Below are 18,185 nucleotides of genomic sequence, written 5' to 3'. Positions count from 1 at the left end.
TCACTCACCGACCACCCACTCGCCGCATAGAAACTACTGCTGTAAAAGTGAACAGATTTGTGTCTAGATACGAGTGAGAGTGCCAATGGGCATGAAATCTACAGCCCCCGGAGATGATACAAGATCAGCGTCATAAAAGCCCAGATGGCTGATAGCCTGTGGCAGACCTGCAGGACTATAGATGGCCATTCCACTATGGCCAATTATAGAAATCGCAACATCTCCCAGGAAAAATGAATGGCTCTGAGCAGGCAAAGCTGAAAAATGGAGTGTCTGCATGTGGGTTTGTTTCTAAACAACTTAAAAACTGACTGTTTGAAAAATAGAAGGAGTACCATACACCAATGCATCAAAAGATGAATGCATAGGAAATGGCCCCAAAGTGTAAGCTATTCCGTAAATTACTAGAATGATCTTGATCTGTGTGGTGGATCTCCACGATCCCCATCTAGACTGTATGATCTTCTGGCTAGCTTTGTTGTTGTTGTTATTTGATTTATTATCAGGCTTGCAGGAAGTTGAATTATTAATGTCATTGAGTCGCTGGTTCCTGCATAGCGAATCAAATCGCTATTATAGGGGAACATCCTCTTAAAGTTAAACTGTCATTTTTTTTATCCAGATGTTCTCCTAATCAGTGTAATTCATGAGGAAAAAAGTAATGAAAATATCATATAGTATGTGTGTGTGTGTGTGTGTGTGTGTGTGTGTGTGTGTGTGTGTGTGTGTGTGTGTGTGTGTGTGTGTGTGTGTGTGTGTGTCACAATATATGAATACTGAATGAGTATAGTTGTGCAGCTTAAGATTTTTTGGGGGAAATGGGATACTATGATAAATAGAATGTTTAAAAAGCAGCATTTATTTAAAATGCAAATCTTTTTTCTTCTTTTTTTTAGTTCAACAACTACAAGAAGGTATATTTTTTTTTTACGTCTGTTACATTTCCAACTTTTACATTTCCAAATTTACAGGTAAAGTGAGCAAGCCTATTTTATCCATCCAACCTACAAGCATTCCCGTCAGTCAGTTTGTATTATCAAAAAAAGCTCATGCAGGCAATAGAATCAAGGTGTTGGGTCGACCACATGGGCAAAAACTGCTAATTAATCTGCTATAATGATGAGGCAGCAGCAGCTCTGGCTGGAAGCCATGCTCACCTCTATAGCACAACGCAGTCCAGACACCCCCAATCTGGCAACCTGCTGTAATTAGGGCCGAGTCGCCCATTTCCCATCACCCTGCATGCCTAGAAATCAATACTTAATTACCTCCAAACCCTCCCTTTTCAGAAACACACACACACACACACACTGGCCGGAATAGAAAACTCAACGTATACGGGAAGCTATAACATAAAACACATACAGAAGAATAAAGCCGCCCCTCAACCATCCATTTGAACATTCAGGATCTCTTTGCTTTGTTTTCTTTTTTTTCTTTCACCTCTCATCCTTTCCTGGGCGGCCGTTTTCTGCCTAAGCTGGAGATTACATTTATGGCAAGAGCACAGTGAAATATGGGTTTGTGATGATTCTGCATAGGCAAAGAGGTCATAACTCAGTCTTAATGAGAGAGCGAGAGAGAGCAAGAGTAGGCCCAATCAACAGCACTGCCTCTGCATTGCCTCTTCACACATCAGAGATATTACCCTGACAGCCACAGTAAAAATAACACCTGACAAACTGCTTTTTGATGAAATATTAATGATCTAATAACATTAGTCAGCCCTCCCGCTGACCCGAACCTTGATTTTCTGAGGTGAGCTGATTGCGCGTGGTGAGCAGTTTAAAATCAGTGAAGTTGAGGCGGAAACGTCATGTTCAGTCACACAGTACTGGTGATACATGATGCAGTAATGAAGTAGATCACGTCCAGCTTTGATTGGGTTTTTTTTTCTTTCTTTTTTTCTCTCATTAAAGTGGAAGCACTATGTTTATTGCTAACATTTAAGGATTTGCATGAATCCTAAAGGCCCGTTCACACCAAAAACAATAAGATAACTATAAAGATAAGATAACTATATTAGCATCAATACCAGTGGACGATATAATTCTGTTTATTCTAAGCGCCTGCTTGTCTGTCACTTGAAAGGCTCAAACTTGTTACAGCAGGATGGATTCTGATTTATCATTCATAAGAATAAAATCGCTCGTAAAGTGATTCCAACGATATAGTTCCCGTTATAGCTGTGGTGTGAACTCTGCTATTCTGTAATATTGATGATGAATGATTTTTAGAACTATCTCTTTATTGTTATCTTTATAGTTATCGTCCTTGGTGTGAACGGGCCTTAAGAATTCAACTTTGATGCACAATGACTCCTCATATCGTTCAGCTTTTTGAAGAGAATTGCACTCTGTAAGTCTGATTGCTCAGAAAGATACATTTTCACCTGGTGGACAAGGAAACGGGTGGAAAATCCCACACACTTAAACTGAAGGAGGGAATCAAGCTTGAAACCTTGTGTTACTACTAGAGGTGGGCATATATTATTTTTTTTTAATCTAGATTAATCTCACTGTAATCTTGAAATTAATCTAGATTAATCTAGATTAAAATGGCTCATTTGAATTCTGCCGAAGGCATTCAGAATATGTGTGCTACCCAAATAATGACTAAAAGTAAGTCTTTGAGAATAGTTCCTCGTTTTTAATATATTTAACCTTGTTTAGGGATGTGAATTTCTGCCAAAAATGCCATTAGACAATAGAGGAGCAAAAGTCGAATATCGTTCAAAACAAATAATAAAATAAAATAAATAAATAAATAAAATGCACAATTACAATGACAGAAAGGGAGGCCAATTTCATCTTTAGCGATTTGTCATCAAACAACTGTTTATTAATTGAACAAGTAACATGTTTTCGTCGTTTTTTTTAACATAATAGGCTAATTGGAAGAAGAAAAAACAATAAGCACGACGTAGCTACAGTCCGTTTTTGCATCGCCAAACCAGATGCTCGTTAGATCAAAAAATAATGTCATATGTCATAATGATTTTATGTGAACCTGCCTTTACCGGCAATAGCCTCCTCCTTTTAAAAAAAAATAGTTTCAATCAATGTAAACTATTCGTGTGACTATGCCCCTGCGCAATACACTCACATTACCGCAGGATGGCGGGTGTTCATTTCATAAACTGTACACAATGGTAGCTTATTTATTAACCTGTTAACCTTTGCCACTGCGCCGACGCTCTGAAGCGTTTTTTTTTTTTGTAGCCTATAAATTAAAGTATATGTCCAACGGATAATGTCATACTTTATAGTAGTGCTATCGTGGCGTAATAATCTGTTTGGTTGTAAAATGTATTACCTGAATGAAATGAAATCGAATGTATCGTCCTGTGGAATCATCCATTCACAGACAGCTTACGAAAATGTTCAACTAATAAAGATCTTCATCGCTGGCAAAAATATGATGCATTTGCAGATTTGCTTTCACTAGACTAAACTGTAGCTCTTGATGTTCTCAAATCTTCCTGTTACGACTCCGTGTCGAGTGTGATTGAACGCGCTTCAGACGATTCAGTGCGTGAGGAACTGAACAGAACTGATCCGCGAACCGATTTAGACAGATCTGCCAACTTGTTTGATGAAGTCTTGAACAGAATCGACCCAAAAGAGTGATTCATTTGTAAATTGAGCGTCACTCATGCCCATAAAAATGATACAGCGCGCTCAGAATAAACTCATTTAACAACATGTAAAGTAACGAGAGGAACGTCGCCCAAAGTAACATGTAAAAGTATACACCTTGTGTCCCTGACAGGAAAATACCCTGCTGCGCGATTTGCGCGAAAATATAACGATATTCGAAAAAGCTATTTTATGATCCCAACCCAACTTTGAGAATAGATTAACGGCGATATTTTTTTAATCGCCCGATAAGAGTCTCACGTTAACGCAGCACGTTAACGCCGATAACGGCCCACCACTAGTTACTACACATTTAGCCTACATGTTGTTTAATGCAACTTAAGCCCCGTTCACAACGCCAGCGACACGCAGCGACATGATCCCATTCATTTCACTGGAGCGCTGGCGACTTCCGGCGACACGAGCGACATTGACCGTTGGCGACAGAATGTGGGTGTGTCAAGCGACAAGAGACAAGCGACAAAAGTTGAGAAATTTCAACTTTATGCAAATGAGAAGCGATTTTCGCGAGCGACAACCAATAGGAAAGAAGCCTCTCAGTGGAGCTCACGTCACCGTCTCGAGTGCAGGCAAGACAGAAGAGTTCGAGGACGATTTCACTGTTGTATATGATTTGACTGTAACCACATATAGCCTATGGATATTATAAAATGATGCATGGAAAAGAAACTGTCGACAGTCTCAGTGAGTTTAATTTATAGTTCGAGTGGTGTAGTTTTATGATGCAAGTTTAGCACTGCTGCAGTTCATTTTACATTGTAAACTTGGATGATGGTAAACTTAATTTAAAAAATAATAAGATTGCACAATTAAATATCCAATATTGACAGATGCTAATAAATTAAAATGTCTAATATCTGCTGATAATTATGATATAGTACTGGTAATGTACATCCCTATAGAGTACAGTCAGTTTGCGGAAATAAAAACTAAAAACAAACACTGTGAGCTACGAGGTTGTTAATTGATGGTATTTGCTCCTGCTGAAGATGTCAGCCCTCATTATTTCAGCATATTTTTTAAATAATTGTGTTTAACAGAGGAATTCCTGGTGAAAAACTATGTTACCCATGATGCTGTACAGAAAATTACTTCATTTAGAGAGTTGAAAAAAGCAACCTGCAGCAAAATATCTTGTTAGCTCCGCCCACTCACATGAAGCACTGCGAATAGCGCATTCTAGTCGATCTCTCTACACTACAAAATACTTAAATATTTGTATATATATGCATATTTTGCAATAAACTTAAAATATATTGTTTTTATATACAATCAACATTTGTAAATGAGTAGCCTAGTTTTATGATTCTACATCATTTTTAATTAGATTATGCTGTTCACAATGGTTCGTTGGATTGTAGTTCTTTCCCTCACTAAAGCTGTACAAAGTCTTGTACCATTGTATTTTCATCTGATTTTCAAATACTTTTCGCCTCAAATCAAAGTTTGCAATGTTATGATTCACCTCATAGCTGATTGGCTTGGTTCATGGCTTATAAGTCTTAAACAAAGACTTTTTAAAAATCCCTATGGGGAAAATTAATGGAAGAAAATAATCGGAACGAGCGCTACTGAAAAAAGGGGCGGGTGCTAATGCACTCTATTGGCAACCACATACCAAAACCCTGGCAACCAAACACAACACCCTAGCAACCAGACACCAAAGCCCTGACACTAGCATCATGCTGTCACGTAAATGCCAATTGATTTTCTTCAGAAAAAAAGTTCTTATTTTTTGCTTTTTCATAGAATAATATAAAAGAGGACAAAAAACGACGTTGCAAGCTGGACTTGACCTTGCACTGTCTGTGTGAGCGCTAAATATGTGTATAAAAATAGACTGACTTGAGACCATGATGACTTGCAAGACTGTCAACAAACTCAAAATGCGGCACCAAGTTACTGGTAATATTCTGGAACAAAAGCTTGTTTTTGCTTCACTCTTTCAATAACAACCTTAAAAAGAATATATTAACAGCTCAATGGCTGAAAGGGTTTCTGGGAGAGCGACTGAGAACTCTAAAATCAACCCAGCAGCCCCTTCATCTCTCTCCGCCCCAGTGTTCCTGTGCCTTATGGACTAATCCAGGGGCTCGAGAGGTGAAATTAAACCATTATGGCAGAGCACTGGAAGCAGCTTTCATTAAGAGAGTAATAAATGAGCTGCTTTGTTTCTCAGGCTCCTTAAACTCAAGCCCGTCTTTCATAGATCCAGATCTTTACAGCCTCTCCGTCTGCAACCCAAACACAGACATGGACTCGGGTTTCACCTCTGTTTGGAGAGGCGGAAAAAGTGGGGGGGAGAAAATGAAAAGACGACGGGGAAAAAAAAAGACCAACAAACTGAACAACTGGATCCATTTAACCGAGTATACAGCCGGAGAGGGAGAGTGAACAGAACCAATTATTGGCTGCGCTCTGGGCAGGAAGCAGTACTTTCTGTTGCTGCCTGTGCCGCCTCAAGTTTTAATTAAAACGCCTCTTTCCTTTCAAAAAAATGACAGTGCAGGGAAAGAAAGAAGACAATGAGAAAAAACAGTCCCAGTCAAAACAGACCCCACGACGACAACAGGCTTTTGTGAGGTGCGGGGGGAAGTTTGGGAGTTTAAAGTAATAGTTTACTTGAAAATATAAATTCTGTCATCATGTACTCTCCCTCATGGTGTCCCAAACCTTGATGCAGTGCACATAATGATGACTTCTTACATTCGACAACCATTCTTTGTCGTTATGCTAGAGTAAATTTGCCAACAAGCTATCTACAGTACATTTACTCATTTTGCAGATTCTTCTGTCCAAAGCAACTTACGAAGGCAACAATGATTTATATAGAGAAAGTGTCATCCGAAGCAAACACCAGCTGATCTGTGATAGTCTTGAAGCATCAGTTAGAATAGTTTGAAAATCATAAACAAATCAGTAACGTTTTGCACCATATGGCATCATCTCCCAGACAAATTAGAGCCGCCGCTGTAAAATCTCCAGCTAGTATTGTACATAGAAACACACTACCATTCAAAGGTTTGCAGTCAGTAAGGCAGGGCTTCAGATTAACTGTTTTGCTTTAGTTACTAGATGTGGGGATATTTTAATTCCAAAGGCCAAGGGAACTTTATCAGGATGCATATTATCCTGGATCCATGAAATAACTGGCCTTTAAAAATAGAAATCTGCCTGACTCTATGGGAATTTAACATAAGGGTGTCCTGACTTATGCACCCTGTATTTTAAGGAAGAACATTTATTTATTTATGATAAATTATTCATTCGCAAAGAAAATTGGTGTCCTTAAAGGTTGGATTTTTCCTAATTTTTTTAAATAAGGCATTAAGATCAATTTCCAAAAGATGATTTTTTTATTCCTCTTTTTAGGCAACTTTAGCATGGGTGTCCTAACTTATTCACATCACTGTAGTTATCCTCCTTGGTGTGAACGGGCCTTAAGAATTCAACTTTGATGCACAATGAGACCTCAAATTGTTCAGCTTTTTGAAGAGAATAGCACTCTGTAGGCCTAAGTCTGACTGCTCAGAAAGATACGTTTTCACCTGGTGGACAAAGAAACGGGTGGGGAAAAAATCAAATGAATGCAGTTCTTTTGAACTTTCTATTCATCAATGAATAAATTTCAACAAAAAGATGTTTCTTGAGCAGCAATTCAGCATATTAGAATGATTTCTGAAGAATTATGTGACACTGAAGACTAGAGTAATGATGCTGAAAATTTAGCTTTGCCATCAAAGATAAATAGGTATTATATTTTAAAAAATATATTAAAAAGATAAAGAAAACTGAAGATTCCTCAAAGTCTCCTTTGTGTTTCACCAAAGAGGCCACAAGAGTGGGGGAAGAGTTAAAATTTTTTGGGTGAACTATCCCTTTAAGTAGGCCTGAAGCTTGGCCTTAACAACCTTTGGAAACATACCACAATAATCAATTCACCCTGCCACAATCTCTCCTCCGGACACACTGGGGAGGATCCCATATCTGCTGACGGGGCCACTTACCCAATGCGCCATTTGACCAGTCTCACACAGAGAACGAGCAAAAGAAAGAGAGAAAAAAAATGGTGTTCTAGCTCTTTCTGCTGATTGCACTTACATATATTCGCTCTGCCCCGAACCAGGTGACTTTTAAATCATCCGATAAAATGTTTTTGGAGGGTGGGGGTGGTATTGTGTGACGCAGAGCCATAAATCCAAATAGACAGCGCAGCACTTTCAGAGAGGACTGATTTCCATGGCTATTTTAAAGTTTAAACTCATGATACAGTGTGATAGAGGTGCACTGCTTTCCAGCTGTTTATTATAGTACTTCTACCTGATAATTGACACAAGATAATTATCTCCTAAGAACACAAACACGTCTATTATTGCATTAGATAACATTATCAAACCAAGTAGAATATTCTCTCATAACCAACTTAATTTTTCTTAGACATGTTTGCAGTTACCTTTAATCAGTTGGTCCGAATGTGATTTTTTGGGTCATTCGCCATTCATCTCAGTTCTAAATGTGTACAAACACATGCCCGTTTGGTTTAACGAGGCCATTTCAGACCTCATTTGCCAATCTAGTGATGCTGAAAAAGCCACAGAGCGTGAAGTGAGACAGGAAAATCAGAAACCCATAAAAGACATAAACCAGCAGGGCTTTGAGGTCTGCCTGTCCCACGGTGATGCCACACACCAACACACAAACACACACCCCATCCACCATCTGGCTGCAGTGTCTGGAGAGTACAGAGAGAGATCTCGAAGGACCGAAGATGGTCTCGGTGAGCTGCATCACCCAGATGCCCTGAAGCAATTTATCAGGGTCCAAAACTGCAGCAGGAAGAGTGTGTGAGCACAGATACATAGATTGAAACACCTGGATACTTCAATCTGATTTATGACAACGCAATACCCTGTTAGCTGGTCACCAGTATATGCTGTATTTTGGATGCTGGTGTCACATCTAAACCACCAAAACTTCTTTGATTAACTAGCTTCATTGTAATACTGAAACACAAGCTAAAATGGCACTATAATAGAGCTGTCACGATATCATGGCCTAAAGAACTCACAACAATAACGATAGTATCACAATATTAAAGTTTAAAAAAAAAATGTAATGCTGTTAATATATTAATAACTTTTTTGTGTGTTTTCATTCCAAAAAATAAATAGGCCTGAATAAATCTCACTCAAAAGTTGCATTTTATGATTAATGTCAAGGTGCAATACCGCCACCTATACTGGAGAGTCAACCAGATAGCTACTGGCACTTGATTATTTAAGATATTATAGTATGTGGTGTATTAACAAAGTATCAATATCTCACATCTATCAGTTATCATCGATACCAGTATTTTGCAACACCCCTACACCAAATCAGCATTTACCAGTACCAAACCATCACTAGCTTGCAAAAACCAACTTGGGAGCAATTTTATTCATCTCCTTAACATCAAGCCAGCATCAACCAACCTGGACCAGCACCAACCAGCATAACCCAATCTGGACCAACATTAATGCTCAGCTTAACTAGCAAAAAACAGTATAAACCAGCCTGAATCTACATGAATGTTCAGCTAAAATATTACGCAAAACTTAGGTCAAATTAACCTACACAGGACCATGACTATCCAACATGTAACTACCTTGATCACCACCAAAACAGCATAATCCAACCTAAAACAACATGAATTCTCGAGATAACCATGCAGCTTAGATTAGCACTACAATCAAATCTGGACCACTATAAGGTCTCAGAACCAAACCAGCACTAAACAGCATAAACCAGCCTAAACCCACATGAATCTGGCCGTTTCTGGAGCGTATTTGTAAACTAAGCAGTGTGCTTCAATCCACCCAAATCTATTTGGATATTGTTTGGATATTCACCTTAGAGTGAAATCAACTGCTGGATCTGTCAGCATCAGAAGAGTTGCTCAATTTGAAAGTCAAATGACAATCAAAACACACACACAAAGAAAAGCAAACAGCTGTATTTCATATAAAAATCATCAGGTCAGCACCTCCATAAAGCCATGACCATCAAATTAAATTAAATTGAATTAAATTAAAAAACTGTGCCTTAAGTCTTTGAGAAGAATTTCGACAAAGGGGGGAAAAAAACTCTTATCTCTTTCCATCACCTTTCCGAGCAAGCATTCATTTAGAGAGAGTTGAGAGATCTCATTTGCAGGTGCATTAGTGTTTTTCGCTCGCTGCTCTCTGGGCCTCAGAAGCTGCTGACAGCGATATGGAAGATAGAGGAAACATGTAAACGTCCTTTAACCCCTCGGTGCACAAAGATGACTCAGTCTTTTAATGATGAAGAGGTTCATAATCAACCGTACAAGAACAACTTCTCTCCGCCTTAGCGTCAGTATGTTCGCGCAGCTGCTTTTGCTTTAACCATATGGCTGTCTAAAATACTTGATTCTGATTGGTCAATGGCAAAATTCTGAAAGAAGATCACATACTTGCATAATGACTACTAAACTGAATTGTGTCTATAATTTTAAAGCAAATCAATATTTCACACAAATGAATAGAAAGTAGCAGAGTAATAACTGAGATATTATTACAGTCAGCTGGTCACCATTGTAAAGAGATGGATAGATGTTAGAAAAAGAACATGGTCATCCTAAATCTCAGCCAGCATGGCACAGCAAGAGAAGATGAATATTGCATGCCATGGACAAGTAGAAAAAAAGAGAAAGGGAAATAGGAAAAGTGTGGTCAGCATCTGTAGCTCATTATTCACATCAGCTGCAATAATTTCCAACACACAGCTCTGTCCACCCTTAAATAAATGATGGCCACATTGTGTGCATTTAGTCGACTGCATGATAGAGATTGATTGGAGAGAAAGCATGAATAAATCTTCACACAGACAAAAAACACACACATAAATGTCTGCATGCATTGTAACTATAGGGTTGTCAGTAGATTTAGCCTAAATATTTAAATGCAATTAATCCAACTTTCAGTCAAATCATTTTGATATAGTTTAGATTGAATAGTTAGATATATATATATATATATATATATATATATAGCCTAATATATACCTGTAGTAATAATAATTATAATAATAATATAATTTTAATATAACAATATATTGATGTAACTTTTATACTATAAAATAAAATTATAATATATTATAATAAAAAATATTATAATAAGGCCTGGTTTCACAAACAAAGCTTAGATTAAGCCAGGAGTATGTATTAGTTCAATTAGGACATTTAAGTAGGCCTAGCTTTTATAAACGTGCCTTAGAACATCTTGAGACAAAACAACTTGAGACTAAACAACGGCACTGACCTATCTGAAAATATGCCAGTGCAAGTTGCAGTCAGTTAAAACAGCTCAGACATGCATTTTAGTCTGGGACTAGGCTTAAGCCTTATCTGTGAAACTGGTGGGAAATTGTATACATTATTTACACATATACCATTTATCATTTAAATAAATATAATCGCTAAGGAATAATCATTTACTGACTATGTGACAGGTGATTTGAGGTCAAGCGTAGTACCATCTCATGGTAGTACCATCTCCCTGCAATGTTTGTGGATAAACTTCACTGGGTTCCTTTGTCTCTGACAGAACAACGGTCAAGCGTTGGCTCAGTCTGAGGTGAAGTCATTTGATAAAAGAACTCGCTCTCACTGCAGCAGTAACGGAGGACAGAACGTGTGACTTCAGATCAAGCTTGTTTATTTGGGCCAGTGACGTGGGAACAAGGACTTCAGCGATGCACTTACTGACATGACCACACTCTCAGACCTCTCTAAATGGTGAGGGCTTGAGTGACGGTTTGGATGTCTGAGTGTGAGTGTGAGTGTGTGTGTGTGTGTGTGTGTGTGTGTGTGTGTGTGTGTGTGTGTGTGTGTGTGTGTGTGTGTTACGAGTCTAAAGTACTTTCTATAACCTAAGCTATTTGATGTTTCCACCGAGAGAAAAACGTCAAAATGACAGCCCAATCGAACCTGCACTTAAAATCCTGACTGAGCACTTAAATCCTCCTAAACGCACATGAACAACAGGCAAACAGATATAAGAAAGCACACTTGAGTAAAGATTATCATGGCATTCTTCAAAATAAAGCAGATTTTTATAACCTGCATCAATCTCTAATCAACTCAACTGAAAATATAGCCTAAACGTCGTTGATGATCCACACATCGTCTTCTATAAAGTCATCATGAAATCACACCCTAATTTACTATTGTAAATTATGTGACGCATTTATTAGCAAAAAAGGATATAAATGTAAAAAAAAAATAATAATAATAAAAAAATTGTAAACCAGATTAGATTAGGAACTGATTGGATTGCACAAACATGAGCATTTCGTCATTTCGAGCAAATCATTTTAAAAACAACATAGTTATGGCCATCGCCTTCTAACATTAACTGATTTACACATTAGTAGTGTTTCACAATTGCAAAGGCATATCCGCATTCATAATTCATCAGATTGATGGCGTTAGGCCCTGCTGGTGAACTGCGCTCACTGACGCATTGGAAACGTGTCAAAACGGAGTCACTCCACTTTCCACAAACCCAGATGGTCCCTCAGACCCTCATCTTCCACTCTCACACACACACACACACACACACACACACACACACACACACACACACACACACACACACATTTTGCTTTTTGTCTCCCTCCCCCATCTCTTTCATTCGCTCTCGCCGCTCTCTCATCCAACGCGCACATGGCTTTGACACATTGTTTGTGGTCATCGGGGTGGTTTGGCAATTTGTAGCCATAATCTGATCTGACTGATAGGCTCAAGGAGAGTATAATACACACAAATCTACCACAGCAAACACACTTTAAACCACAAAGGCCAATTGCCTTTCAATTAGCCACTATAAGAAGGGATCACAACCCCGTTCCCTCCATCTGTCGCCTTCAAACACACTTCAACCTGAACGTGAGGGGGGTGGGGACTCTCCAAAATGAATTTCAAAAACACTTTTGTCTGTTCTGAATGTCTGAAAAGTAAATCAGACACATTAGAGCTTGCGAAGACATCATTTAGTGCTGATTGTCTGTGCAAAATCAGAGAGCGTTTTGGCTTGTGATGCAAAAAAAGCATGCACGCTTAAGCAAAGCGAGTTACCGAGCAGCAGAGGGTTGAAAATAAAACAGTGTCTGAATTGTGAACAACACACAGAATACCTGTACGAGTGTTTTCAGACAGAAGGACAAGCAAACAGGTTGTGTGATGGATGGAATTGGAGAGGCAGTGGAGATGGAAACAAATAGAGAATCCCTTCATGTTGGCTGTGTGTTCATTACTGATCTGGAGACCAATCTCACGACACACACAGACACACACACACACACACACAGCATGCCGAACTGAACGTCTGATTTCTGGCGTGGTTGCAACAACCAGTCAACCACCATCTGTCAAATGCCAGACAAGGAGGGAGATTTTTTTTCCTCCTTTTCTCATTTTTGCGCTGTTTATTCTTGATTTTCAGGATAAATCATTGATGTGACCTGAATACAACACAATACTGGTCTTCATCTGTGGTTTGTATTCACAGAATTTAAATGTCCCTGAAAAGGGCACCCATTATTACTCATCCAATTTGGGTTTTGTCAATTAAATAGTTCACCTGAAAAATAAAATGATCTATGTTGTTATTTATTTACCCTCATGCCATTCCAAACCTGTCTTTCTTCAGTCAGAGGAACACAAAAGCATACGCGATTCAGACTGACAGTCACCAACCACTTTCATTGTGTGGAAGAAAGACTGAGACTGTCAGTCTCTAACATTCTTCTTAACATCTCCATAGAAGAAAGCAAGTCATACAGATTTTTGACGGTGTAAGAGTATATGTAAGAGTAATAATCTGGGTGAACCATCCTGAATCTGTGGTTATATGATTTTCTCTTGCTTTTTAAATGCATCTAAGATTAAAGTTCATTATAAAAAGTCTGTTGATTAATTTTTACAGCCCAAAATCACACCATACCAAATGATACCACCAGTTTCCAAAAATATTTTATTTTTTTACCTCTAAGAAAACATTTAAATAGCCAAGAAAAATAACATAAAAAATGACATATCTAAGCCTTACAGATCATACTGCACATTGAATCTTCAGTACGTCTTAAGGTTACCAAATATCGTTTGTATGGGGCTGGTAGACCATTTTGAACCAGCAACAAACCGGCTAGTCATAACTGCATAAAAGCAGGCTCTTTCCCTTGGTCATAACTGGACATTAGCAAGTCCAAGATGCCATGGTCATTAACTGTTTTTTATCTGGTCCAAAGCAGGTTAAGGAATAACGTTTTCTGGTTGACCTGCTATAAAAACAGCTATCATGTTATTTACCACAGTTACCATTAAAATCCAGCAGGGTTTAAGTAATCCAACCACTTTCATTCATTCCTCAACATTCAGCACCACGACCATCCCGCGTCTGTGGAACCGCCACAGAAACTCCTTCTCAACTCCGTTGGAAGCCATAAAAATATTTTTTCCATAATCAACTTAGTCCTCACGAATAAAGTCCAGCGCAATTTCCCGCTACGAGACATTTAACGTTACCTGTCAAACCAAACACTCCGCGGAGCGTGTCAAAAAGAGACAAACATCCACATATTTACCTTCCATCGCGAAAACGGCCGTTACAGCACATAAAGTCGTTATTAATCCCACAGTCATGGTAAAAGGCATTGGCCGCTGCCGCGGTGTCCACTTGATTTGGGAAAACCGGACGGCGTGGTGTGCGCGTAAAATCCGTCACTTGTCACGAAGGGTGATATTCCAGCGAGCGAGCGGCGTGGAGTCACATCGCAGGCAGTAGTAAAAGAGTGAGTGAGTGGATGCTGCCACGGACGCTGAGCGCCGAGACGAGAGCTTGGGAGACAGCGAACCCCCCCAAAACCCCTTTAAAACGGATGGACCAATCAGAGACTGCAAACCGAAAAACACCAACCAATCACATACATTCTCTCCTTTCAGCACGCATTGTTATTCAAAACAAAAACTTTTCAGTGATTCTCTGTAAGGTGAGATACGTCTTCGGTTGGAAGGGAAATAGCGATCTCAGATGGCCACAAGCGGAACTTCACAGTTCAGATTCAAAGGTGTAAATCACTTCTCTCAAGTGCTTTTTTAAATTTTGTTGTCCTTTGGTGCCATCGAAATCGCAAAAGATTAAATTAGATTATTCTCTAACTCAGTGTTTTTAATAGCTATCATACAACACAATGTTGCTTTTGACTTAAAAATCGTTTGCATGAAACCGAGTAGTAGGTGACTAACATAAAAACGTATTTATTTAAGGCAATATATAAAAGCAAAAAAGATACAAATATTTAATATGATAATGTATAGTGATAATTAAGTTACTTTTAAAAAATAACTTACTGGACAAATAAATTGTGTTATCTAGAAAGTTTTACAAATCCACACAGAACCATCTGGATGTTGCTATACTGTTGTAATGGACATTATAACAAAATAAAAAATGATCATGAACCTATTCTTTTTACTGATCATAATTTATGGCTACATTTAGAGGAAGAATAAAGCATGTGTCCCTGGAACATAATTCAGGTCTAAACAGGTGAAAAGTATTTGTCTAAAGACAGATTTGGCTCTGGTTTGCACCTCTTCTCTTATGATTGATGGTTTTAGAATAAGCATTTGACATGAAACTTTATAAAAATGACATGGTCTGGGTTGTTCTTGCAACAGATCTGTCAGGAGAAATAAATCAAATAGTTCCTTGTCTTTCTAATCATCTGGGCACGCTGTAGTTGTAAATGATCTGAAAGCAATAGAAGTAGTAGGTCTGACATAAAACACAACATCTTTCATCATCCTGTAAGACTCCAGCCCAAAGGTAGACAGCAAATTACGACTGAAGTAATCTGCAAAGTGAAAGTGGGGTTTAAGTAGGCAGACGATTAGAAGAGACCAAAAGCAAGTCAGAGAGACCATGCAGTTGATACATTTAAGGGGAGGAACACATTCTCGCCTTTCCTTTCACTCTTAATGGAATTAAAAGAAAATTTGAAGCAAATAAAAACAAGATTTTGACTTCACCTATCTAAGCTTAAAATATATAAAATATGAATAATAGTACTACATTTGCATATTATGTAACTAAATGTGCATATTTTCAAAATGATGTAGACCCAAGAGAAAATGTCTTCTGTTTGGTTTTAATATTAAGGCCAGATCAGTCAATAGGATATTTAATGAAAAATGGCTTGAAAGATTCTAATAGATGCTCATGTGAGATAAGATAGATAGATAGATAGATAGATAGATAGATAGATAGATAGATAGATAGATAGATAGATAGATAGATAGATAGATAGATAGATAGATAGATAGATAGATAGATAGATAGATAGATAGATAGATAGATAGATAGATATTGTCATTAATTTAGACTTAAAACTAAACATTTAAAGCATTTAGGCTTAAGACTGAACAGGTAAAGCAGTATCACTGTTTTTAAGATAAGTTGAAAGCACAAACATTAAGTATTCATCAATATAAATCATCAAAATAGTTTGGTTACTTCTCCTCTGCTAACCTAAAAAAAAAACAGAAAAATCAAAGGAAAATCAAAACACCAGCCAAGCTACACTCCTAACCAGTTGCCAGCTACCCTTTACCTGGGTCAAATTCCTTCTGAAAGCAAGTGTATGCTTTCTATATTAACTATTTCCCCTTAATTAACAATGTGAAATGTTTTGCTGTTAATTGGAGCTCTATTCATTAGCACATTGAGCTTAATAAGCAGAGGATGTAAATGAGTTCGAGCTGGCTGTGCGCAGAGGGCCACTGCTGGGGAACCGCTGTTCTCAAGCACTGACTTTACAAGACTAGAGCGAGACAAGAACAAAACCAAAAACCGAACTGTCAGGTGAGCACCACACACACACACACACACACACACACACACACACACACACACACACACACACACACACACACACACACACACACACACACACACACACACACACACACACACACACACACACACACACACACACAAACGTGTGCACCTTGAGGTTTGTGTGATGTACGCAGCCAAATGGGTATGTTTGTGCCTTTCCCAGTGCCAGCAGAGTTGTTCTGAGAATTGCGTGTGCATGCTGAAGCCGTCATTATCTTCATAAGGGCAGGAGGAAGACATTTGCATTCAAATTGGACTCTAATTGCCCTGCAAAGTCAGGGACATTTTATAATCATATTTATGCAAACAGCACACGTCACAGTGTCTACTCTCCCTCACTCTGTTCGGATTTAATTTCTGTGACACACAGCTCATACTATTTTATAAGTATGCACAATATGCAAATGTTCGTATATGCATGCATTTGCATGGAAACACCCCTATATTTTCTACATTTGTCAAAGTGTGCGGTATGGAGCAGAAAAAACATTATGGAATACTGTAGCCCACAATCCAATGTATTCGACCTGACCTACCTTTTACAGTGTAACAAATGAACTAGAATTATGATTTGAACATGTTTTTTATTTTACCTACTTGATGAGATAGCCAAAAGTGCATACATTTTACACAAAATCAGATAAGCGGCTGCACATAGTGAGGTCATGTGACCGGATAGATTTAGGGGAGGGTGTGGCCATGTAAGTAGTGTGCTGTGTGCATGTAATTGAGGAATCGGATGGTAGAAATTCAAAATGGTTGTTTTAACCAAGATTATGCAGCACATTTCCAGTTTATTTCCTTGAATTCCCGTTAATACCCATATATTCCCATTGAATGTTTCCAACTTTGAAAATTCCCTGAATTTTGCAACGCTAGTTAGGATAAAACTGGTGTGGATATTAATATACCCCAGTGTAATATACCCCAAATTTATTTTATGGCAAGTATACTACAAATACCTTTACATATTGATGTCCTTAATATAAATGCCCTGCTATTGTAGGCTACTTTTGGTATACTAAATTGATACTCTTAAAGTCTGCTAAATTCCAACAACTAATTGTATTTAGTTATCCAGAAATACTGCTGAGGTTCATAGTAGCCTATATTTTATTGTGCTAAAATGGAACTATTGCAAAAATACTTTAGGTAGACTTTAAATATCTTGCATTTAAACACTGATATTATACAGAGATCATTCTATCCTTAAACCCATTTTAGGCTTTAGGATTAAGAATGTGCATTGTGCAATAAAGAAGTACTCCAAATAAAGTTTAATTATAATATTTGCATCAGTAAGTCTCAAGTGATATGTCAGTAAACATCTTAATGGATTTGTAGTATACTATTGAAGTATACATTTATTATGAAATAAATGTATTTTAAATACAATTTGGTATAGGTTTTCTTCACTATCGTTCTTGATGTGAACAGGCTTTTAGAGTGTATCTATAGAGTGGGCTTATAGAGTGAATCTACGCAGCGGTGTGCTTTCTTTCTTCTGGGCTGACCATCCCTCTAAGGTGTGCTGAAACAGATGGTGTAGACAAAGAGACCTCCCTAA

General features: G+C 38.1%; 1 protein-coding gene across 3 annotated transcripts in view; it reads right to left on the bottom strand.

The window, feature by feature from the left end:
- ephb1 (EPH receptor B1) overlaps window positions 1–14,555 on the bottom strand; it is a 267,402-nt gene extending 252,847 nt beyond the window's left edge. For all 3 annotated transcript variants that reach the window (XM_077221927.1, XM_077221929.1, XM_077221928.1), the window contains exon 1: window positions 14,304–14,555. In XM_077221927.1, coding sequence (XP_077078042.1) covers window positions 14,304–14,373 — 70 coding nt within the window. In that variant the 5' untranslated portion in view covers window positions 14,374–14,555. The remainder of the gene's footprint in view (window positions 1–14,303) is intronic.
- Window positions 14,556–18,185: the final 3,630 nt, after the last annotated feature.

Source organism: Siphateles boraxobius, unplaced genomic scaffold, assembly GCF_051911475.1.
Source record: "Siphateles boraxobius isolate OS27281-9 unplaced genomic scaffold, OSU_SipBor_1 86, whole genome shotgun sequence".
In the NCBI taxonomy this organism is placed as follows: Eukaryota; Metazoa; Chordata; class Actinopteri; order Cypriniformes; family Leuciscidae; genus Siphateles; species Siphateles boraxobius.
Note: the sequence above shows the minus strand (reverse complement) of the source record. Positions and strands in the feature narration are given on the sequence as shown.